The following is a 20,676-nucleotide window of genomic DNA, read 5'->3' as shown; positions in this document are numbered from 1 at the left end:
TTGCCGATGTCTAGTCTCGTTGTTCGAGGATGCTGATTCGAGCGAGAGGTGGTCCTCACTCAGGCTAAGTTAGTGAGGTAGCATCGCATGGAGTTCGGAGCAGATACTGGTCTGTCCAACGTGCAGGTTCGCTTGTTTTTGTTCGCCGGGCTTTCTTCTCTTAGTCAAGTAACAATGTCTTTAATTTAGCCTGGGCGCTTCTCTTCGGTAGATGATGGAGTATTGGTCGGAGAAGCAACCCCCGCTCCCCCCGGCGGACGAATTCCGAACCTGTGCAAGCAGGTTGAATATAGTCTGCTTGGTGGCTTCGTTGGCTCGGGGGGGCAGGCACCATGATGAGTTGCAGTTGGCATGGATCGATTCGACCGCTGCATCTGACCCTGCTCTGGGAGATTTACGCCATGGCCATGCGCAAGGGTAGGAGGTGAGGTCAGCATGCACACTTTAATTAAAGCGTGGGGTCCAGATGGTTATCTCTCCGACAGGTGAGAGTCCGAGCTTCGAATACTATGCGCAGGGCAGCTGCCGGACGACAACATGATGAACAGTGAACCCGGTTGACCTGTTTCGATCAGCCTCGAATTCAAGACCACGACAGCCCAGCAGGACTAAGGTTGACCCAGGCCTTGCAGCTGGAAAACTAGACTCTACAGACGCTGTAGCCAGCCGGCTGAACAGCAGTCGTGCTCCGCCCGAGGCCCTGCATGCATAAATTAGATACTGAGTGCTGACGCGGTCACTGACAGAGTCAATGTAACCATCCTGGCCCGTTCGGCCCAGACACATCTGGAGATTCAATCTAATCAAGCGAGCAGGGTGCAAGGCCCGGAAGCTGGCCTTCCCGCGCGGCGAAGGAGCATTTGTCGATAGCTAAAGAACGACCTGAATCAAGCCTCAAGCAGGGAATACCCGTCATGAGAATCCTTCCGAAGCTGCATGGCCTCTCTGTTTAATCCTTCAAGATGAGCTTTGCATTGGTGCCTGAGAGAGTTCCTGCTGCGTCGCCACCGGGGTCTCCTACCTGGATAATCGACTGGGAGAATATTAATGCGTGCGGAAGTGGAGGGGATGGGCCCAAATGCAGTCCCCCGTTCAGCAGGTCAAATCGGGCAAATTTCAGACTGTGCCCACTCGGGCAGGTCCTTAACGGGGCCGGATGGTGTCACATAGATTGAAGGCACATGGCCCAATAATGCACGAGGAACCCTGGCGCGCTAAGACCCGTAGTCCGACCCCGGCTCTGTCGCCTAGTCTAGCGCAGGGCAATAATAATAGCTGACGGGCCATATTACTCGTAGTCTCGCGCGTGGCCAGCGATGATGGATGATGGAATTCTGTCCGATCGTTGGCCCAGTTGGAGTGTTGGGCTTGGGACTGAGCCTTGGAGGTGGGCTTCCGTGGTCCACACCACCCCTGCCCTATAGAAAGGCTGTCACATCGCCCATTCCCCCTCTCGAAAGTGCTGCATGGCTGGAAAGCGCAGTCAAGACCCCAGCATAGTCAATCGAGGCCAGTAGAATGCAATAGGCTGGACCGTTGGGATTAAGGTCAGGTGTTGTGATTGGAGAAGTCCCGTCTTAATCTCCCGCCCAGGCTAGGGAAGTCCGACATCGCACCTGTTTTTGTGCTGCCTGCCAAACCACTACCAACCTTGCCCGGATTTTGTAGGGATTCCTTTTACTGCCGCAATTGATGATGGCAGCAGTGAATCACCGTAATCGAGTAGACATACGGCAGCCCCGTGTGAGGGGGGTGGCGCACAAGACAACAGCTTTCTCACGCGATCAGAGAAAGGAAAAGAAACTGCCCAAGAGGACGAAGGAGGGGCGGGCGAATGCATCATCCATCCGATCGTCGCCCGATTCCGACCCCGCCCCCGACTCCGTCGAAGGATGAATCCAAATGAGTGGTGCCTGTTGGTTGATGTGGTTGTCTTGTGGCTCTATCGGGTTCTGATGGCCCGGATGCACAACGGGCGTGAATGGATTGTTTGCAACAGGAATCCTTTCGCTCCCGCTCCAGAGAATAAGAATAACCAAGTTAACAATAATAACAAACCATAATAACAACACAATAGTCTGGACCAGGTTTCGGTGTCACCCCCATCTTCTCGATTTAGACACACATATTTAACCAGTACTACCTTGGCTTCTGATCGTCTCCACGATTGGATGGCAGATGCCACGCTAGACTAGCGGGGAAATTCTTGCACGATCTGCAGGCTGGGGGTTCTTCCCCTCAACGTGGAAAAAGAAAACATGGCAATCAGTCGATCGCCATCGTCCAAGTGACTCCCCCTGTCATGAGGAATCAGGTCGCCGGCTGATGGACGATGGAGCATTGCCGGATCCTTGATCTCACGTTGTTGATGACATTGGGTCACTAACAATCACATGGTGTGATAGATGGATAGCACTGTTTTTCTCCACTTGGGGAAGTACAGTACATGTGCTTCAGAAGAGCTGGAGGATTTTCAAGGTTGCATCGACTGACTCAGTCAATAATGTGAATCGAGTGTCTTCTACAACTTAGTCATCAAAAGATTCCAAACCAACAAAACAGAAAAAATACAAGGGTGGAAAAAGTGAAAAAGGGAAAAAGCAACAGGAGCCCTGATGGATTGGTGGACTGAGCACGGAAACTCCATAGGTTTTGTGATAATATCAGCCATCGATTTGATCCCTCAAGTGCAAGAAGGATCGAGTCGGTGAGGCATCAGCAACTGAGGCGGCCGCCACCGTATGGGCGGTAGGTCATGGCACGACGCGTAGCACACACCAGGCAAAGGGATGAAACTAGCTGAGACTCGTGTCTCGAGTCACAGCGACTGACTCTCGCTCCCAACGCCCTGATCGACCAGAGAGTATTATTCAGCAGGTAAGGAGGGGCCTGCAGTACTCCGTAGAGACGCGTTGATCATGGACTGTAGTGGACAGGTGTAGGGAGAATACGGAGACAGTTCTCCGTACACTTCGATGGAGATCAAGTATGCACGTTGGTAATGGTCGCATTCCAAGGTACTGTACGGAGTACTTGATTGACGTGACTCTGCATTGTCCCAAAGAAGACGAATGTGCTGTATGTGTGTTTGCTCTGTTGATGATACTCAGCAGGAAGTCTACCAACTATGGTTAGACAGTCAGTCATCCTGTTAGTTACACTGATGCTGTCTGACCTCACCACTGTAGTGTACAATGTTTTCATGGGGGAGAGGAAGGGATACTTACATTGCACCATGATTGTCCATCCATGTCACCACAGTACATCCATGCATACATCAGTGGTACATGTACATACTGAGTACATACTCCTACATAGTAGTTCTGTACATACGCTACAAGGCGTTGGGATTCTTGGCGTCCGTGTGGCTGAACAAGTGACGCCGCTGCATGTCCAGAACCTCCATAAGCAGGCGTTTTAGCGGCGATCATTCCACCGTGGTTGCCATGTGTCGGCAGCTGGAAAGTCAAAAATGAATCATGTTTCGGAACTAGCTGAAGCAAACTTTGACGCGCAAGAGAATAGCAAAACAGATCATGACCATAGTTACCTCTCGCTTGCACCTAGAACCTGGGACTGGTTGAGATGATACAGTACCTAATGGTGTATCCGTAGACGGCGCTTTGTTCCAATTCCTTCCCTCCTTTCTCTTCCAACCGATGTTGACCTTGACTTTGGCAGAGAGACGTACTAGAACTCCGTACCGCCAACGGTGTTGGTTTTTGTACGAATTGGAATTGTAGCTCGTAATATTTCATACCGGCGGGTATTCTTACAATAGTCTCGCAGAACGTGCTTTTGTACCACTCGAGCGAGCTGTCAAAGACGCCAGTGAGGCATGGACCCTTCGCACGGTGTGTGGTAGGTCCCATAACTTCCAGGAAATCCAGCTTGTCACATAACTAGGCGCTTCAAGTCGTTATCAATGCAAGACAGGGAGGAAGTGAACTTACATCTGCTCAGCTGCAAGGAGGACAGGTTTTCTCTCCGTGGAGAGACATGGAGGGAACATGGAGGGGGGAGGGGGGTGGGTGGTACTGGTGGTACTGTACATACGCCATACGCAACATTACGCTTACGGCAGTTCGCAGACCGTGGGACCCCTGCGGCCGATCGTTCAGTGCAGCCACGTGAAAGCAGACCGCATCGCATCGAGATCGTTGCCGACCGAGGATGGCCTCTGCTTCTTCCTTGGGAACCTGGCCCTCTTCATCCTCAACATGTACTGATCAACTCTCATCAGCCTTTCAAGTTTGTTGTCGGCTCCGGATCCAGAGCCCTTTCAACCTTCAATCCGAGTGAACCTCAATTTCATTTCGTATTCAGATGATGTAATGGCCAATGCATACGAAGACAAGGTCACTGCAGTGCTTTTCTGCCAGCAACCATGCACTAAATATGTACCACCACTACCTCCATCACCATCACCACCACCTTTCTCACGACGGGTAGAGGTGCCGAAAAGTCCTGCAGTAAACTGCATTTTATCATGACAGCTGCCTGTAAGCTGATTCGTGTAATTGGATTGGATCGACTCCAAAATCCCCCATTGATTTGGTGGGCCCCACTTTCCGGCTGTTGGTCCAAGCTGTAAGAACTCGCAAATTCTGAGTTAAACAGTCAGTCAACCAAGAAATCACCACTTCAATCGTTCAAGTGAGGATGCCGCTTCTTCCCACCCTCCTGGCTCGGCCATAATTGCCAACCCAGCGCCCTACAGCAGCTCGGGGGCCTAGAACTGGGAGGTGTCAACCACCTGGCTCCTTTCATTTTGACTTCCATTGTTCCCGCCGTCTCTCTCACTTTCCGAGTCTCATCATTTGTTTGCTACTTACTTGCATTTGAAATCAGCCTTGCAAACCTGGTTCAATATGTTGGACTAAATCCATCTAAATCCACTAGATCAAATGGGAAGACTAAAAACTAGAAGGCGCTGTCATGGCTGTAGTCACCTAGTAAGGTCACGGAGGACCTCGGCACGATCTACGCTCGAGTTGCCCAACTCAGCTCCTACAATTGCCTAAGTAGGACAAGCTCGGCTCGGATGACTTTGGACTGAATTTTTGCAGTAATTGTGCCGCTATTAATTTGTCGCCTGTTCCAAAGACATCCCCGCTCATTTGAAAAACAAGTCAGTAGTAGAGGGGCCTCTGTTTTGCTGTTATGCCTCTGACTAATTAAAATAGTGGTTGGCAATTCTATATGTCTGTGAATATTATTCTCGACGAGGTTTCGGGGATAATGGATCGCAAGCTGGAGCTTAACCGGGCGGTACGCATTAGGAAAAAGAAGCCCAAGAAAGAGATGGATACAAATCGCAAATTTTGGCGGAGCCAGCTATCCGATGCGCTAGATCCCTTAAAGTGGGGGAACTAAGCACCTTTCAACTCTGGTACCTGACATTTTGTCTTCTTGTACCACTATGGTGTTCTGGACATGGAGAGTATTTTTTTTTTTCGAACACGGGTAAAAGTTGTTGTGGCATGGCAGCAGTGACTCCATCGGTGCCACTGGATGGAAGGGGTTCTTTCCCCCCTCCCTTTCCAGGCTCCCTGGTTCCGATTGAACCTTTCCACCCTCCCAGCCGGCTCTTCTAAGAGAGAAAAAAAGGTCAAAAAAAAAAGGCGGCCTCGTGGCGGTGGACTCCTGTCGCAGCAGATCATCTCTCCCTTGAATGCTTGGCCGTTTCCAGACGGATGACCTGCCTTAGTTGTGGCTTTTTAGGTGACGATGTGCCCTCCTTCTTGCCTTCGCTTCAGGCTCCAAATCTGATTTCGATCTCTCTCGCCCCTCCGATAGTCTACCAGTTCACCATCCAAGCGATCTTGACCTGTAAATCCAGCATGCCAGAGTGAGCGTCAGTGGCTGTCACCCGAGCGGACGGCCTACCGGATTTGCGACCACACTACGTCTGACCAAGGGTGAATAATGCCCTGTTATACGACCGGGGGTGTGTGAATTGTTGATGGACCGTTGCGGTCTAAGTGTATGCCTATACTTGAGGATGCAATGCCAAGCGCCATCCAGCAGCATATGATTGATACCTGCTGTATCATCTGTATCTCGCAGTAGCCCCCACTGAAACCCCATGCATCCGTCACTCCGTGTCACATAGATCTAGCAATATTGGACTCTTGAGAAGGGGATAGGAGATCATGCTACATCGAACGCAGCAATAGAAGGAACTTGCATCGGCGATGGGAATCTTGAAGTTTGCGTAGGGATGAGCAGCAAAAGGAGATAGAATTGATCTATTGCCTTAGATGACGGTTGCCCTCTGTGATAGACTGCTTGATTGCCCTTTTAAACAAGGATACTACGTGTGAGCTGCATCAGATCATTCTTCACTGCTTTTTCACTGCTTCCATTTTTAAACTTTCTCCCTTTTCGCTCGGGGCTTTATTTTTATTTCATTTTAGCTGAATTTTCTTCTTTCTTTCTTTCCTTCTTTTTTTCTTTACATTGGCATTATTTCCATTTACTATTCAATTAGCACACGTCTACTACGGGAATTGACTTCTGTGGAATGACCCTGGGTGTTATCCTTCAAACTAGTAAGTATGAACCACCCATGCACCTGTCATAAATTTATCCCAGCTTTTGCCCGGAGAATGAATGTTTGAACTCTCCATGTCTTCTTGACTTCTTCACCTACTGTAGAAAAGTGTCTCCACCGACTGTTTCCAGACCCGCCCCGGGGTTCCGCTGACTAGTCAGAACATATGGTCGATAGCTCCCGCGCCTAAAAAAGTCGGCGAGTCGGTCATCATCATTAACTTATCCATCACCAATTTTCAACCCGATCCAGTTCTAGTGCCAAAAAATCACTTGCTTGCACCGCTGCACCACACGCTCCAAGCCCCAAGGAGTCGGAGTCTGTTCTGCCCTTTCATCATTCAATCAATCAATCATTCTTACATTCAATCAATCAGACTTCCCAGTTGTTCCCATCCCATACTCCCCAGTGCCACCGTCTGGTTCCTGCCACTAGTCCGAGGTTCTATTCCTACTACGACCAATCGAGTATTACTCCGTATTTTGCAACTTACTCCAGTGTCCATCCTCTTTCTGGCTTCTTTCTAGTCTAGGCTTCTTCTCCTTCAACCGCCGGCCCCCTCCTTACTCTCTCTCTTCTCTTTCTCTCTCTCATTCTCTCTTCTCTAAATCTCTTTTGTTTCCTCCCCCCTCTTTCCGACTCGGAGACTACCGTACTAAACTACTGCGACTCTACTAAGTACATTACTACCACCACCACCACCACCACCACCACCACCACCACTGTTAAGTACTGTACTTTTTCAGTCAGGCTCTGGTCGTCCATCTTTCTTGGCTGGCTCTTTTCTCAGCAGCCATTTCGCCCCTCTTCATCATCCCCGCAGCTTCGCTTTTGACTAGCCCGGTCACGTTAAGCTTCTGCTGGTTATCGGTCGGAATCTTTGCCCTAACACATCTTCCTGCCCAATTGTTCGTCTCCTCACTCCTGTGCCACGTTCCGCTGCACCGCCCGAGCGTTTTATTCTCGGCCATCAGGTAAGCTCCCTGTGCGATCCATTGTCTGCAAATCATGCCCCAGAACCATTGGTCCTTTGGTCTATAATTTCTGTCCACCTCCCCCCCCCCCTCCTCCGTCTTCCCCATGTGGTTGACCTTAACACGGATTGCTCATTTTTCCTATTAAAATTTAGCGCTCCCTTACCTCTTTTCCTTTCCCCTTCTGAAACGTCCCTTTTCTCTTCCTTGTACATTGTCCGTGTCCTCCATAAGGATTCAACTGCCCTCGTTTTACTCTTTCTACATGATCCGTCCCTGGATAGGTACGCTGGCTGTTTCCCCGTCTGCTTGACTTGTTTCCGACATCTGCCCAGGACCTTGGATGCGCTCTGCTCGCCTTCTTTTTTTCCCCCATTCCTAATACTTATCTCTTTGTCGCATAGTGACCGTCATCCGCTACACTAGTAAATCTTGCGTCTCTACTCGCCAAACGTGAACCTTCACGAGATTCGAGACTTGACCTCTTACGTGGTCTAGTGACAATCGTTGTTGGAATACTTTTCTTGGGCGAGCGGGTTCTGGAGGGAAATCGGCTATTTGCGAAATAAAATTCAAATTCTAGAGGAGGAACAGAATTTCCCAGTGGTCCCCTGAACTCGAAAGGCGAACGTCTTTCAATCTGGAGCCGCTTCCCTACGCGATCCTCGAACGGTACCTCGATCGACACCGATTCTCGGCATTTACCGCATCTATCGGCTGCTCATCCAATATAAGACGTGTGTTCTACGATTGTTTCCCGATACGTCGAACATGATATAGTGAGAGAGATACAATATTTCGGATCACTAGTCTTCGCAAAAGTACTTCGTCACTCTTTGAGAAATATCCACACCTACATACGTTCTCTCGCTCTTTCTCCCGCCCCCTACTCTTTCAACGTCTCGAAAGCCACACAATGGAAACCACTCTCACACACCGGCCATGGGAGCCTGCCACAACGGGACCGCAGGGCATCCCAACCACTCAGACACTGCCTTCGATCTCAACATTGACAGCGAGCATGACGGGTATTCCGACGCAGGCGGAGAAGTCGCCTGGAAATGCCTCGTTAAACACAATCGAGCGAGATTCAGGGAACTGGTCTATGCCTCAGAGTACAAGTAGGTGGCTTGATGTTGATCGCCTACGTAATCCATGCTGACCGCCCACGCCAGGATCTTCGACCTATTCCACCGCGACAAACGGCACCGGAAACTACCCCTCTCTTTCATTCCTCACATCCTCACAACCGTCCCCAAATCGCGTCTCCCTTGTCTCCGACCGATCTCCATACCCCAATGACCTTTCCAGTACCACTACCCCTTCTTCAGCCGGAGCTCAGCCATCCCCCAATTTCGGTCACGCTCAACCCCCGACGACACTACCTTCCATAAACCAAAACTACGATGCGCCTTCCCAGAGAGCCAGCATCGCGGAACCGGCAGAGTCGCGACGGAGCAGCGTGGATAGCAGAATGAATCAGGGAATCAGCTCTCTCGCCATCAACCCGGCTTCCCCATACCACAGCACGAACGCCTCGCAGTCGTCAATTGTTTCTGGCCTACAACGGGAACGTGGGATTTCGATGGATGTGAATATGAACAACACCTACCGGGGTCCTCGCTATTCTGCCGGACAGCCTCTTTCTCCACTTGGCCCAAGAGCTGGCGAGCATCGTAGCTTTGCGGCTGGCCGCACTGCACCTGCAATTTCGTCGAATCCTCGGTCAGAGATTTACAATGCGGAGGCGCCCACCGCGGGTCTCGCGTATGCCTTCCCAGATCCAGATGTCGCCCGGTCGAATTCCGTCTCGTCTACCGCTGACAAACCTCTTAACGGCCATCAGTTCACACGGAAAGGAAGCACGGCAGAGTCTCTGGCCAGCAGTGTGTATTCCGATGCTCGCCTACCCCGTGGACAGCATGGTATGTTTGATGCACTGGTCATGCGATGGTCCACTTTGCACGCTTAATTCTAACTCTCAGCAGAGCTTCCTCAAAATGTACACCACCATACACTTCAGCATAAACAAGTCCGGGGTTTGATAGGCGAGGCGGAGGCGCATGGCGGCAGCACTCCCTACAGCCGCACTCCAGAATTGCGCGTCACCCACAAGCTAGCTGAGCGGAAGCGCCGGAGCGAGATGAAAGATTGTTTTGAGGCCCTACGCGTCCGTCTTCCGCAGAGTCAGAACAACAAATCTAGCAAATGGGAGACTCTCACTAGAGGTAAGCAGTCATCCGCCAACTTGTTACTTCATTCCCCACTAACGACTCCAACAGCGATCGAGTACATTAGCCATCTGGAAAAAATGCTCAACAACGCTCGCCGCGACAACGACGTTCTGAGGAGTGAGGTTGATGAATTACGCGCGCAGCTAAACCAGCAGCAGGCCAATGGACAGTCGCGCCAGGCGTCAATATTCGAGCATCACACCATCTCAGCTCCGCAGACGAACGGTCAGGTACACGGTCCGATCTACCCCAGCTACGCCCAAGGCTCCGCCATGGCGCAAGAGCAGCCTCGTACATTACCCCCACTCATGAATGGGTCTGTTGCTCCTATGCAGGGCGTACAGTACACCGATGATCGACGGTAGCTTGAAAAAAAAAACATAGCGCACCGAAATACACCCATTGATGGAAGTCTTGCGCTGAATGCATTGGTGATGAAACCTCGGCGACCGCACCCTTTTTGATTTTGCTTTGCAGAGGAAAGTCTTGAGCGGCTTTCCTTGTTCTGTGAAAATTCGCTTTCATTCAACATATACATATTTCCTGGGTCTAACCGGCAAGCTTCTCTGGCTGGCGTCCGATTTCCACTGACTCTGCTGCTTTCTCCAACCTCACTGTCTTTTTTACTATTACTTCTTTTCGCCTCGAAGATTACCCCCGCACCGCATGTTTCGATATTTCGCCTCGCGTCTCCTTTATCGCCTCTTATGTCTGGAATACTTCCCTGTATCAGGGATTTCATGTGTCTATCCTTGGTTTACGGTTGGATCGGTTATCGACGTTGCATCCTCAATACCCCTTGGTTGTAGAAAGGAGGCAACATGCTTGTGACATGAGCTTTGCGCATATGCCTTCTTGATATCCTCATGGCCTGTTCATTATGTCTATCTGTGTGACCATTTGGTACAGACTCGGAGATGAAATGAAAAAATTCCTACCGCTGCGCAAGCCGATTTACAGGATTGCTCGGCAGCGATATTTTTCTTAAACTATTCCTGTGTTTGTCTACTTACTTTGTCAGGGAGTAGTGATCTTAGTAGTCTTAGTAGTTCAAGTGGATCGCAGGAAATTCCTGGCGCATAGGAGAGAGACAGACACGGTACCTGAGTAAGGTAATGGGCGCAAGCTCCACCGTTGGGGAAGGTACCTACGTACGGGTCACGGGTACTGTACTATTTTTGTCACCCAGCAAAGCGGGTCCCTGATTGGGTGGGCCGCTGACAGTCTGCAACATGGAACTAATGGAGTTAGTTAGCGCTTGGGCGGGTGTCGTGCATCGGCGGCTATACAACTTGCCCATCACCCATCACGCTTCATCCACAGCCAATCCTCAAATCACTCTGCAGATTACTCTCTGTCCTGCAGAGTCCATCTGCTTCTTTCGATACTTTCTACCCAGTCAGCGCTTCGTTCGAACTGATCTATCTGCAGCAGATGTCGCCGGAAACCATGGATACTGGTCGACTTGCGATTCTGCACAGGCTCTGGCCGGAACAATGCGAAACAAGCTGTTTAGATCAAGGGTAGCTCTTCGGAGGAAGCTTTCTCCTCCCTCCATCGATCACCTGAGGTGACGAAGCTTTTCCCACTATCGTACAATCTGAGAGTGTCTATTGATTTCTTCTGGTCTTCATCCTCGTACAGACTGGCCGACCTGATGTGCCTTTCATGATTTCATGAATTCGTTGTTGGAGCTTGTCTCGCACATTTGTACTGCGCTCTTGGCACTCCATAATTCACATCCTTTGAGTCACGGTGATTGTGGAAGATTTCTTTGCTTGTGTTAATGCTATTGTCGACATCATTTCATTGTTGCTTCCGACTCGCTGACCTCTGAAGACAATCAACTCTACCCTTTGTTCTTCTTCCAGAAAAGCCTTTGCCTGCATCAAAGAACGAAAGGACAACACCTCTCCCAATTGAAAAGATACACCTCTCTCATATTCGGTAGAGTTCCTCGCCTACTCTGCAACTACTGAGTGGTCAAAACTTGCATCAACAACAGTATAGTATCCCTACATACTTTGCAAATTAACTGAGCCCGCGAGTCGACATTCCCGGCCATACTATACGCAGTCCGGTGTCATGGCTTCTCGGAATCAGAAGCCACTGGCTGGACTGCTTATTCCCACGGCTCCAAGCTTTCCTCTCTCATCACCGATCACAGAAGAGGTTCCCAGCCCCATCCCGTCGTCGCCGGACGACCACGAATTGTGGCGGAATCGCCCTTTCGCTCTTCTGAACAAAACAATCAGCAAGAATCCTTTCATTCGGAAGGCGACTTTTGATGATCAAATCCAAGGACAGGGTCATACTGGCCGTCTCTCTGGTGCAGGTGATATCGTACAAGGAGTAGTGCATGTGGAGCAAGGAGCTGAGCAGAGCTCAAGCAGAAGTCGCGGATTGAACTTGGTCACAGATTTCTCCAAACCAAGTACGACTGTACAGCACGAGGTGCCAGCACCAGTCTTCGTCGATCTGAACGATCTCAAGGCCCTTTCGCAGGTGCGCGAGCAAGAAAGAACTACGGACGGTACCTCGGGGACTGTGAAGTCGGTAGTGCCAGGGTCATGTGCACCACAATCTTTCGGGGTTATCGAGCAGAAGACGATAGGCAAGGACGAGCTGTCGCCTTCTGATAGACATATTATGATTGGGCTTCAAATGCCATTCCATGGATCGAAGGACTCGCCCGATGAAAGGCCAAGGGAAAGAGATCGGATGCGCTTTTCGCATACTCCACTTACACCTTCAATTATTGTGACTTCTGCCAAGGAAGACACATTTTGGGACGGATTCCAGCCGGCTCATCCCCGTCCCAGAGCGACATCCAGCATCTACTCTCAACCTACGCCATACCCCGATTATGACGATCATGATATACCGCCAGTGCCGGCCATCCCAGCCTTTCATGTCCGTGCGGATAATGAGAAGGCCAGCCCAGATTCCCCCTCTATGAAATCTATAATGTCATCAAGAAAACAGCGTGCATTTTCAACCGGAACTATCTTTGAGGAAGACAGTCCCAAGACCATAGGAAGATCAAGCTCGTTCTTAGTTGAGAAGGTGAAAAAGATCCCGGATCGACTGAGCATCAATACCGAAGCTACCCGGCAGTCGCAAGGCTGGTGGACGTACCTCATGTCCCCTCTCTTTCCCAAGACACCAGTCACCGCCGGAAGGCCTCCTGTGCCCAGTATCGCAACCCACTCCTCTGAACTGACGGACGAGTGGTGGGAGAAGGAAGTCTCGTACTTTTCGCCCGATACCCCGGATGCCGTTACAAACCCGCTAGATAACACCAACTCGAGTCCACAAAATCCCAATTCGGTTGAAGCTGAACGCAATATGACATCCTTTATGTTTCCTGGCGAGCCAATTCAGGGCTCTGCTGCCGAGTATTATCAGGCATGTGCCCACGAACTGTTTAGCGGGCGTCCTTATTTCGAATGTGTTAATCATATTTGTTCGATTACCCCAAAAGACAAGGTTGCGGCGATGATTACTGAGCCACCTGCGGTGATCACTCATGAGAAAGATCTTCTTATTGACGTGGATGATATGCCTGGAACTGAGAAACAACATCCACCTGGACCCTCCGATGTGGACACTGGTCTGCGTTCTGTTGATGGGATCTCCACTGTGGCTAAAAGCAGACAGAACCCTTTCCGTGATTCCGATGAACACAGCACTCTAAGCGGTCCTACGTTGACTGGGTATCCTCAAAGTGAATATCCTTCCAGCGAGCATCCTTCAAGCAAGGACGCTCCAGGCAAGGATACACCAAGTGAGGTCGCACCTAGCGAGCGCTCTCCGGGTACCCAATCTCTAAAGCAGCAACCTCAAACACAGAGCGCGAAGGAAACCGCCGAAGAGGTGCCATCTGCGCCGGAACATCAAGAAGGGCCAAGGGCAGCACCGGCGGCCGTCGCTGAGGGCCATGTTGAGAGGCAAACCCCTTACCCTGTCTACCAGCCAATCATTCAGCCAATAATCCAACCAGCCATACAACCAGCGATGCAACCAGCCAGCCAGCCAGCTCCTGTTGTAGTCTCGCAGCCAATTCCCCAGCCAGCGACTGCGGCTCCACCGACAGTGCAGAACTTTTACAATCACCCCGCCGTGGTTCCTTCCGCCGTTCTTATAGCTCCGCCGGAAAGAAGCTATTCGCAGTACATTGTACAGCCTGCATCGAATCCTGCTCCACAGCCGCAGCCTCCGGAGCCTGTGTCGCCTGCTTTTCAACGGATGACAGAAAGAGGATCAGTACCCTTAAGCGAAGTGCAGAACACACCGGCACCTGCCTATACCTCTTACCACCACAGCTCTGGCATCCTGCCCTCACGCATAGATCCACACCCACTTACACGGGAGGAGGTGGACTCAACCACGGAAAGACAGAAGATCGAAACGAAAAGACGGAGGCTAGAGAAGGAAGACGCTATTGGCCGGAAGTTAGGTGGATGCTGGCGTGGCAGAGGCCCGGTTAGCAAGAAAGGCTGTTTTGGCAGGTCGGGACGAGAAGGAAGAGTGAAGCGTCGGTGGTACTTGGCGATCTGCACTTCGTTCCTTATAATCGTCTTGCTCGCCCTCATTCTTGCCTTGACACTGACCAGGAAGGGAAGTGCAACGCCGGTGCAATCCCAATGGCTGAACCTTACCGGCTATCCCCCCATGCCAACTGGCATTGCGACCATCGCTGGGCCGAATCTTTACAAACGAGTCCCTGGCTGCATTGCTCCATCTTCACTCTGGAGTTGTGCCCTTCCGAGGGAGCAGCAGTTCGGTAACAAGCCGTACACGGCCGATGAGCCAAACTTCCGCGTCGAGATCGAATTCCGCAATGGAACCTATCCGAACAGCACGACGATCGCCTCACGATCATTAGTCTCTGGCCGCTCGTCTGGTACGGATCCCTCACCATCACCACCAAGCATGAAGGACCAAACCTTTCTTGGAAACACCACGGACAAGAATAGCGCCCCCTACACCGGCGAAGAGACGCCATTCTTCATGAGCTTTCTTTCGGCCTCCTCGACATCTTCCTCTTCCTCCACTCGTCGACGACTCACTCGCAAGAGAGATGACGCTTTTCCGGACCTCGACTCCCTCATTCCCTCACCCGACCTGAACTCAGACGGCACTGCCGCGGCCGCCGAGCTCTACCCCCTCTCGGAATCGCAACCCATTCGCCTCTACAATCGTGGGCAAGACACGGAACACTATGGGTTCTACACCTACTTCGACCGCTCCATCTTCCTTTCTTCACTCGCTCCTCTTAACGGCAGTGGTATAGACGACGACGCGAACGACATTGACGGCGGCTCAACCGAGGAGCAAGCCTGCGTGCGCTGCACCTGGGCGCAAACGCGCTTTCTTGTGCAGATCTGGACTCGATCAACGGATACATTGTTGAAGCCGTCATCAGTGTCCGCGTCCGCGTCCGCCACCCCGACTTCTTCCGCCTCGAGCGCTTCATCCACCTCTACCTCCTCCTCGTCCGCAACGGACTTCACCCGACCCGGTTCCTTCCCCTACCCTGTCACCATCACCTTGGACCGGCACGGCGGCGACGCGAAGAAGAAAATGGTGTACTGCTACGCGATGGAGGCGGACGAGAAGGTGAATTCCACGCTGGTAAAGCTGCAGGTTGAGGACCGGAGTTATGGTGGTCAGTTGGTGAATCCGGCGCCGGGAATCTTTGACTTTGCGAGTAATTCGTCTTCCTCTTCGGCTAATGAGACGAGCTCGGTGTATGGCGGGGTCGATGGTGGTACGGGAGGGTGTTCGTGTCAGTGGGTGAATTGGCTTTCGACATCTTGAATGGGATGATAGGGTGAGGTAGACAAAATCTCACTCTGCTACATACTGTATCTGGAACCACTTGGTTTCATAATGAGATGACTCTTACTAGAAGATTAAAAATGAACTACGATTATAATCTACTCTCTTGGGACTTTCTGAATGAGGTTTAACAATGCAGAATATCTGATTTTGTGTGTATCAACTGATGGAATTATTGTAAAGACTGTCCCTCCAAAACGCCTATCTCTCCTGTTTTCCCCAGATCAACTCCTTATTTGGCTTTGTTGTTCTTTTCTCACTTTCCCAATTCCCTTCCCAAGAAAAAATAAGGATGATTACCTGCCCAATAGGTCGATACATATGCAAGGCCCTCAAAGTGCAATCAAAAAGGAAAAAGCAAAACAAATCCATTCAAACAAAAGCAGATGAGCCAAAAAATAAAATGACGGCAGACAAAAGTCGACACGTTTTCAAGGCAACAACACCGTTCGTTACCCGCAAACAGGTAGGTCTCTATAAAGCAGTTATGCAGCAGTGAGTGAGTGAGTGGTCTTCGACATCCATCCCCGGGGGAACTTTTTCCAGTCTCAACCTAAACCAGCACCATCACCCCGACCACAATGCCCCCGACCAGCGACAGAGCCGAGGCGACCAGCTTCGTGCTCCCGCTCGTGGTAAGACCGTTCGTGGCGCTCGGAGCGGCCGGGGCGGCACCACCACCCTCGCCGCCGCCGCCGCCGCCACCGCCACTGCTGCCACCGCTGCCGCCGTTACCCCCGCCGGAGGTCGCCGAGTGGGTGGCCTTCGGGCTGGTGGTGTTGACGAACCCGGAGCTGGGCGTCGTCGCGGGGACGACGGAGGGGGTCACGATCGCGGGCGGCGCCGTGGTCAGGGGGATGACGGGCACGCTGGCCGGCACGGTGGCCGGCACGCTGGAGTTGGCGGGGATGGGGAACGGGGGCACGACGACCGCCGGGACGGTGGTTGCAGTGGGTTCCTCTGTCGCGGCGGGGGTCTCGGCCGTGCTGAGGACGACGGCGGGCGCTTGGGTCGTGGGCTGTTGCTCGGTCTGCACGGGCACCGGGATGGGCTCGGTGGCGCCGGCGGGCGTGGTGGGGATGCTGATGGGGATGGTGGTGGGCGTAGTGTCGGGCTGCGTGGCGTTCTGGCGCGCGTAGATGTTGCCGTGCCGGGCGTGGGCTTGGGCGGTGCCCGCGGCGACGGCCAGGGCCACTGCGAAATGGTTGGAGATGTGCATTGTGGTGTTTCTTTGCCTTGGGAGGGTGAAGTTAAAACAGCAGTGGTTTGACTGGGACTGGGACTGTTTTGCTTGAAGCAAAGATGGATGAGGAAGGATGGACGATGGACGATGATGCAAGGATGAGAGAGGTTGTGATGGGAGGGGTGATGGAAGGAAGCTTTATAGCTTTTTTTTCTGTCGATCGAATCCGGAAGCTGGTCCTCGGGACTTTGGCCTGGCTGTTGTTGCTTTCGTTTTGGGGTTGTTTGTTTGATTCTAAACATCCCATCTTGAGTGGTGAAGAAGTCCCTTGTTCGAAGCCAGATTCGACATAACACAGTACTGCATTCGGAGAAGCAAAACAGACACCGAGTTCAATGCAGAGATGCTCTGAGTACTGATGGATCCGGATCAGGTTCCATGGCCTGTCCACAGTGGTGGATCTTCTCGACTGAAGTCCTTCATGTCGAGAACAGTTGATATCATGTGACTTGGATCCTCGCTCAGCTCAGCCCTATCCTTGCCGAAATGGGAACCCGTCGCCGGAAGCAGGGACCAAGCAGGAATGTTGATCCATTCTTGGACTACTTTTAGACCAGCAAGTACCTTAGTAGTAAGCTTCTGGAGCCCTGGCGGCACTCTGTGGATGATTTAGAAGGTGAGTCAGCTCTCAGGTGCTCCTCAAGACTTCCGCAAGTGATGGTGTGGCGTTCACGGTTGTGTACGCTTTCAACGGGCGCCCGAGAATTCGCCAGCTGAGTCCGGTTGGCCGCGTATACAGTACAGTTGGACCCTACGTTCAAGAGCATTGCTCAGAGGGCTCCCGGGTGCGAAGAATCGTATCGATATTCTAGGTTAGGCTGCGTGTAGACGCTGTGTTGAGACTTGTGAGTGAAGCTAGATCATGGTTATTGCGGTTTGCGGAAATACAGCATTTGCCACTTGATCCGGAGAGGTGACGACCATGCTAGTACTGCAATTAGAGTGGAGTTAACTTTTTCTGCCTTGAACAGCTTGTCGCCGATTTCATGGGCTACAATCGAGTAGATAGTATGGGGTATGGGGTAGAATCGAGCATCGAAGCTGAAGGATGGGCGAACTGTGGGATGATCCCCTTTTCGGCACCGGCCCGGAGATCGCCCGAACTCCAATTGATCTCCCTATCAATCAACTAACTTATCCATTAAATCATCATTCATTCACTTCGCTTTCCTCTCAACCTGTCCATCCCTGCTTCCCACGTCTGTGTTAACGCGTGTTTCTTTCACATCCGGCCCCATGCCAGCTATTATCCCCCATGCTTTCACGACGTAATAATCGCGACGCTTCCCTTCTTTCCCCCGGCGGCTACGACGAGGATGCCGAGTCGCTACGTTCCCCCTCAGAGCAGGACTCTGACTCCGAAGACGACGAATTCCTCCGCCGATCTCGAACCACTCTAGAACTTGCAGAACACGATCGCACGGTTCTAGACGATGAAGAAGAGACCGAAAAGCTGTTGACCAGAAGCGGTCCGACTCATGGCCTCCGCCGCATTTTTAGCCCCAATAGTAGCAGTGTCCGGATCGGGAAGCAGGAACGCAGGCGACAAAGGAGGCAAGCCAGGAAGGATGCGCGCAGGGGGCGTCTGAGAAACTCGCGGGAATCAGCAGAGATGCTGTTCGAGATGGAAGAGGGCCACCCGGACGATGAGAGCTCTCTCTTGAGTTCTTCCTCATCGGACCTGGACCGTCGGCTCAAGGATTACACATCCGCCCCAGTAGGCCACCACAAGGTCCCCCCGGTGCAGTTGCGTATGATTTTTATTGTTGCTAACCTATCTCGGTTGCAATAGCCACCGCGTGTTTCATGGCGTCGACTCTTGTTGATCTTCTCCACCGTCCTGGTTCTCTTCTTCATACTCCTATTAGGTGCCTACAAGGCATCAACGAAATTTCGAGCCTCACATTCCTCGAAACGTTTCTTATCCAACGGTACCGCTCTTTTTGCGCCAACTACAATCCTCATCTCTCTCGATGGCTTTCGTGCGGACTTTTTGAACCGGGGCTTGACCCCGGCCCTCAACTCCTTGATCGCGAACGGTGTCTCTCCGCAATACATGCTGCCCAGCTTTCCTAGTGTGACATTCCCGAACCACTTCACCCTCGTGACTGGACTATATCCCGAAAGTCATGGAATCGTTGGAAACACATTCTGGGACCCAGATATGGAGGATGAGTTCTACTACACCCATCCCAGCGTTAGCATGCAGCCTAAATGGTGGAATGCTGAGCCTCTTTGGATGACGGCTGAGAACCAGGGCGTGAAGGCTGCGATCCATATGTGGCCAGGCTCGGAGGCACATATCGGTGGTGTCGAGCCAACATTTCTCGATCGCTACAATGGCTCCGAAGCACTTTCGCGAAAAGTTGAACGCATCCTGGGCCTGTTGGACCTCCCTGGCGTGGAGGACCAGACGCAATCGTCCCGCCCGCAGTTCATTGCTGCTTACGTTCCCAATGTCGACGCTGACGGGCATCTGTACGGGCCCAATAGCACGGAGACGCGGGGCACAATAGCGAAGGTTGACTCCATGCTTGCTAGTCTTCTTACAGGCCTCCAAGATCGCAACTTGACTGAGATCGTCAATGTTGTGATTGTTTCTGACCATGGGATGGCCAGTACTGCTACCGAAAGACTGGTGCAGCTGGAAGACTTGATTGACCTAAGCTTGGTCGCCCGCATTGATGGCTGGCCTTTGCGTGGGCTTCGCCCCAAGCGGCCGGACGACCTTGCAGTTCTCCAGAATCAGCTGGAGAGCGTGGCATCCAACTTCTCTCATGCGCTGGAAGTTTACACGCGGGAGAACATGCCCAAACGATACCATTTCCAGAACAACGACCGGATTGCACCTCTTTGGGTGATCCCCAAGGCAGGTTGGGCAATTGTTGAACGGCCGGATTTCGATGCTCATCAAGCCCTAGAAAAAGGAGAAATCTATCATCCAAAAGGAATCCATGGGTACGACCATGAACACCCCTTAATGCGGGCGATCTTCATAGCAAGAGGCCCTGCGTTCCCCCATGAACCTAATAGCCGATTGGAAGTCTTCCGTAAGTGCAGAATTCGCTTCCGTACTCTTTGGCCGGTAGCTGACTCATTTAGAAAACATCAATGTCTACAACCTGATCTGTGACTCCCTCGGGGTGACACCACACCCCAACAATGGAACTCTTCGTCTCCCTCTGAGGCCGGTGGGCCTACATTCTGACGAGGATTCGCCTACCCTCGAGGATCCTTCTGATCCACCATCAGTCACGACCACCGTCGTCGAACTCGTTAAGCCATCGACGACACCAACCACGACCTCGTCCATGATTCTTGCCAGTCCCACGTCCTCAGCTGACATGGCGGTTGATACGCCACCGGAGACTAGCTCACAAAGCGAGGACGAAACGGGTCCGAACTGGTGGGGAACGTTGTGGGAGAAGATAGAAGAGGCCAAGGACTGGGCGACTGATGTGTTTGACACTGTCAAAGATAATTTTGTGACGGGGTCGTCCTAGATGACGATTCTTGTTCATTCATCCATCCATTACATCTTTTCCTTTTCTCATTACATCTATACCGACTTCTCAATCAGTCTTGTTGGGTGTTCTGGGGGCAGTACCACATACAGCATATATTAATTCGAGATACCCACAATTGATACTAGAAATATTGAACTTCAACCTTCTGGCAAATGTTGACGATTTCCCAAAATGGGAGCCCGACTGCAGGATGACATCATGTGCAAGACAAAGCGGCTGAGCTGAGCCTCCTTTTTGTCCCTTTGTGGCGATCCTTTCCTTCCACTGCACTCATTCTCACTGCAGCCTATTACGCGAC

At 51.7% G+C, this 20,676-nt stretch overlaps 4 protein-coding genes across 4 annotated transcripts; 3 read left to right on the top strand and 1 right to left on the bottom strand.

Moving 5' to 3' along the window:
* The first annotated feature begins 8,121 nt into the window (after positions 1-8,121).
* Positions 8,122-10,280, top strand: BO72DRAFT_51886 (putative HLH transcription factor (Hpa3)). Its single transcript, XM_040949673.1, has 4 exons — positions 8,122-8,651; positions 8,706-9,455; positions 9,516-9,758; positions 9,813-10,280. Exons 1-4 carry the CDS (start codon positions 8,447-8,449, stop codon positions 10,127-10,129), a joined length of 1,515 nt encoding a protein of 504 aa, XP_040803109.1. The 5' UTR covers positions 8,122-8,446; the 3' UTR covers positions 10,130-10,280.
* Positions 10,281-11,594: 1,314 nt separating this feature from the next.
* On the top strand, positions 11,595-15,698 carry BO72DRAFT_51843 (uncharacterized protein). Its single transcript, XM_040949647.1, has one exon. It carries the CDS (start codon positions 11,850-11,852, stop codon positions 15,585-15,587), a length of 3,738 nt encoding a protein of 1,245 aa, XP_040803108.1. The 5' UTR covers positions 11,595-11,849; the 3' UTR covers positions 15,588-15,698.
* A 382-nt stretch (positions 15,699-16,080) lies between these two features.
* BO72DRAFT_51836 (uncharacterized protein) lies at positions 16,081-17,163 on the bottom strand. The gene has a single exon (XM_040949643.1). The coding sequence runs from the start codon at positions 16,825-16,827 to the stop codon at positions 16,162-16,164; it is 666 nt and encodes a 221-aa protein (XP_040803107.1). The 5' UTR covers positions 16,828-17,163; the 3' UTR covers positions 16,081-16,161.
* An 829-nt stretch (positions 17,164-17,992) lies between these two features.
* BO72DRAFT_446388 (alkaline phosphatase family protein) lies at positions 17,993-20,676 on the top strand. The gene is made up of 3 exons (XM_040944286.1): positions 17,993-18,568; positions 18,644-19,901; positions 19,954-20,676. The coding sequence occupies exons 1-3, from the start codon at positions 18,107-18,109 to the stop codon at positions 20,352-20,354; spliced, it is 2,121 nt and encodes a 706-aa protein (XP_040803106.1). The 5' UTR covers positions 17,993-18,106; the 3' UTR covers positions 20,355-20,676.

The sequence above is a fragment of the Aspergillus fijiensis genome (genome assembly GCF_003184825.1).
Source record: "Aspergillus fijiensis CBS 313.89 unplaced genomic scaffold BO72scaffold_14, whole genome shotgun sequence".
NCBI classification, from domain to species: Eukaryota; Fungi; Ascomycota; class Eurotiomycetes; order Eurotiales; family Aspergillaceae; genus Aspergillus; species Aspergillus fijiensis.
This window is presented reverse-complemented; position numbering and strand designations above follow the sequence as displayed.

Excerpts from the sequence above, each read along its gene's own strand:
- BO72DRAFT_51836 (XM_040949643.1), bottom strand. The coding sequence starts at position 16,827 with ATGCACATCTCCAACCATTTCGCAGTGGCCCTGGCCGTCGCCGCGGGC.
- BO72DRAFT_51886 (XM_040949673.1), top strand. The coding sequence starts at position 8,447 with ATGGAAACCACTCTCACACACCGGCCATGGGAGCCTGCCACAACGGGA. Across the intron at positions 8,652-8,705 it reads GTCTATGCCTCAGAGTACAA|GATCTTCGACCTATTCCACC; the intron begins GTAGGTGGCTTG and ends CGCCCACGCCAG. Across the intron at positions 9,759-9,812 it reads ATGGGAGACTCTCACTAGAG|CGATCGAGTACATTAGCCAT; the intron begins GTAAGCAGTCAT and ends CGACTCCAACAG.
- BO72DRAFT_446388 (XM_040944286.1), top strand. The coding sequence starts at position 18,107 with ATGCTTTCACGACGTAATAATCGCGACGCTTCCCTTCTTTCCCCCGGC. Across the intron at positions 18,569-18,643 it reads AGGATTACACATCCGCCCCA|CCACCGCGTGTTTCATGGCG; the intron begins GTAGGCCACCAC and ends CGGTTGCAATAG. Across the intron at positions 19,902-19,953 it reads TAGCCGATTGGAAGTCTTCC|AAAACATCAATGTCTACAAC; the intron begins GTAAGTGCAGAA and ends TGACTCATTTAG.
- BO72DRAFT_51843 (XM_040949647.1), top strand. The coding sequence starts at position 11,850 with ATGGCTTCTCGGAATCAGAAGCCACTGGCTGGACTGCTTATTCCCACG.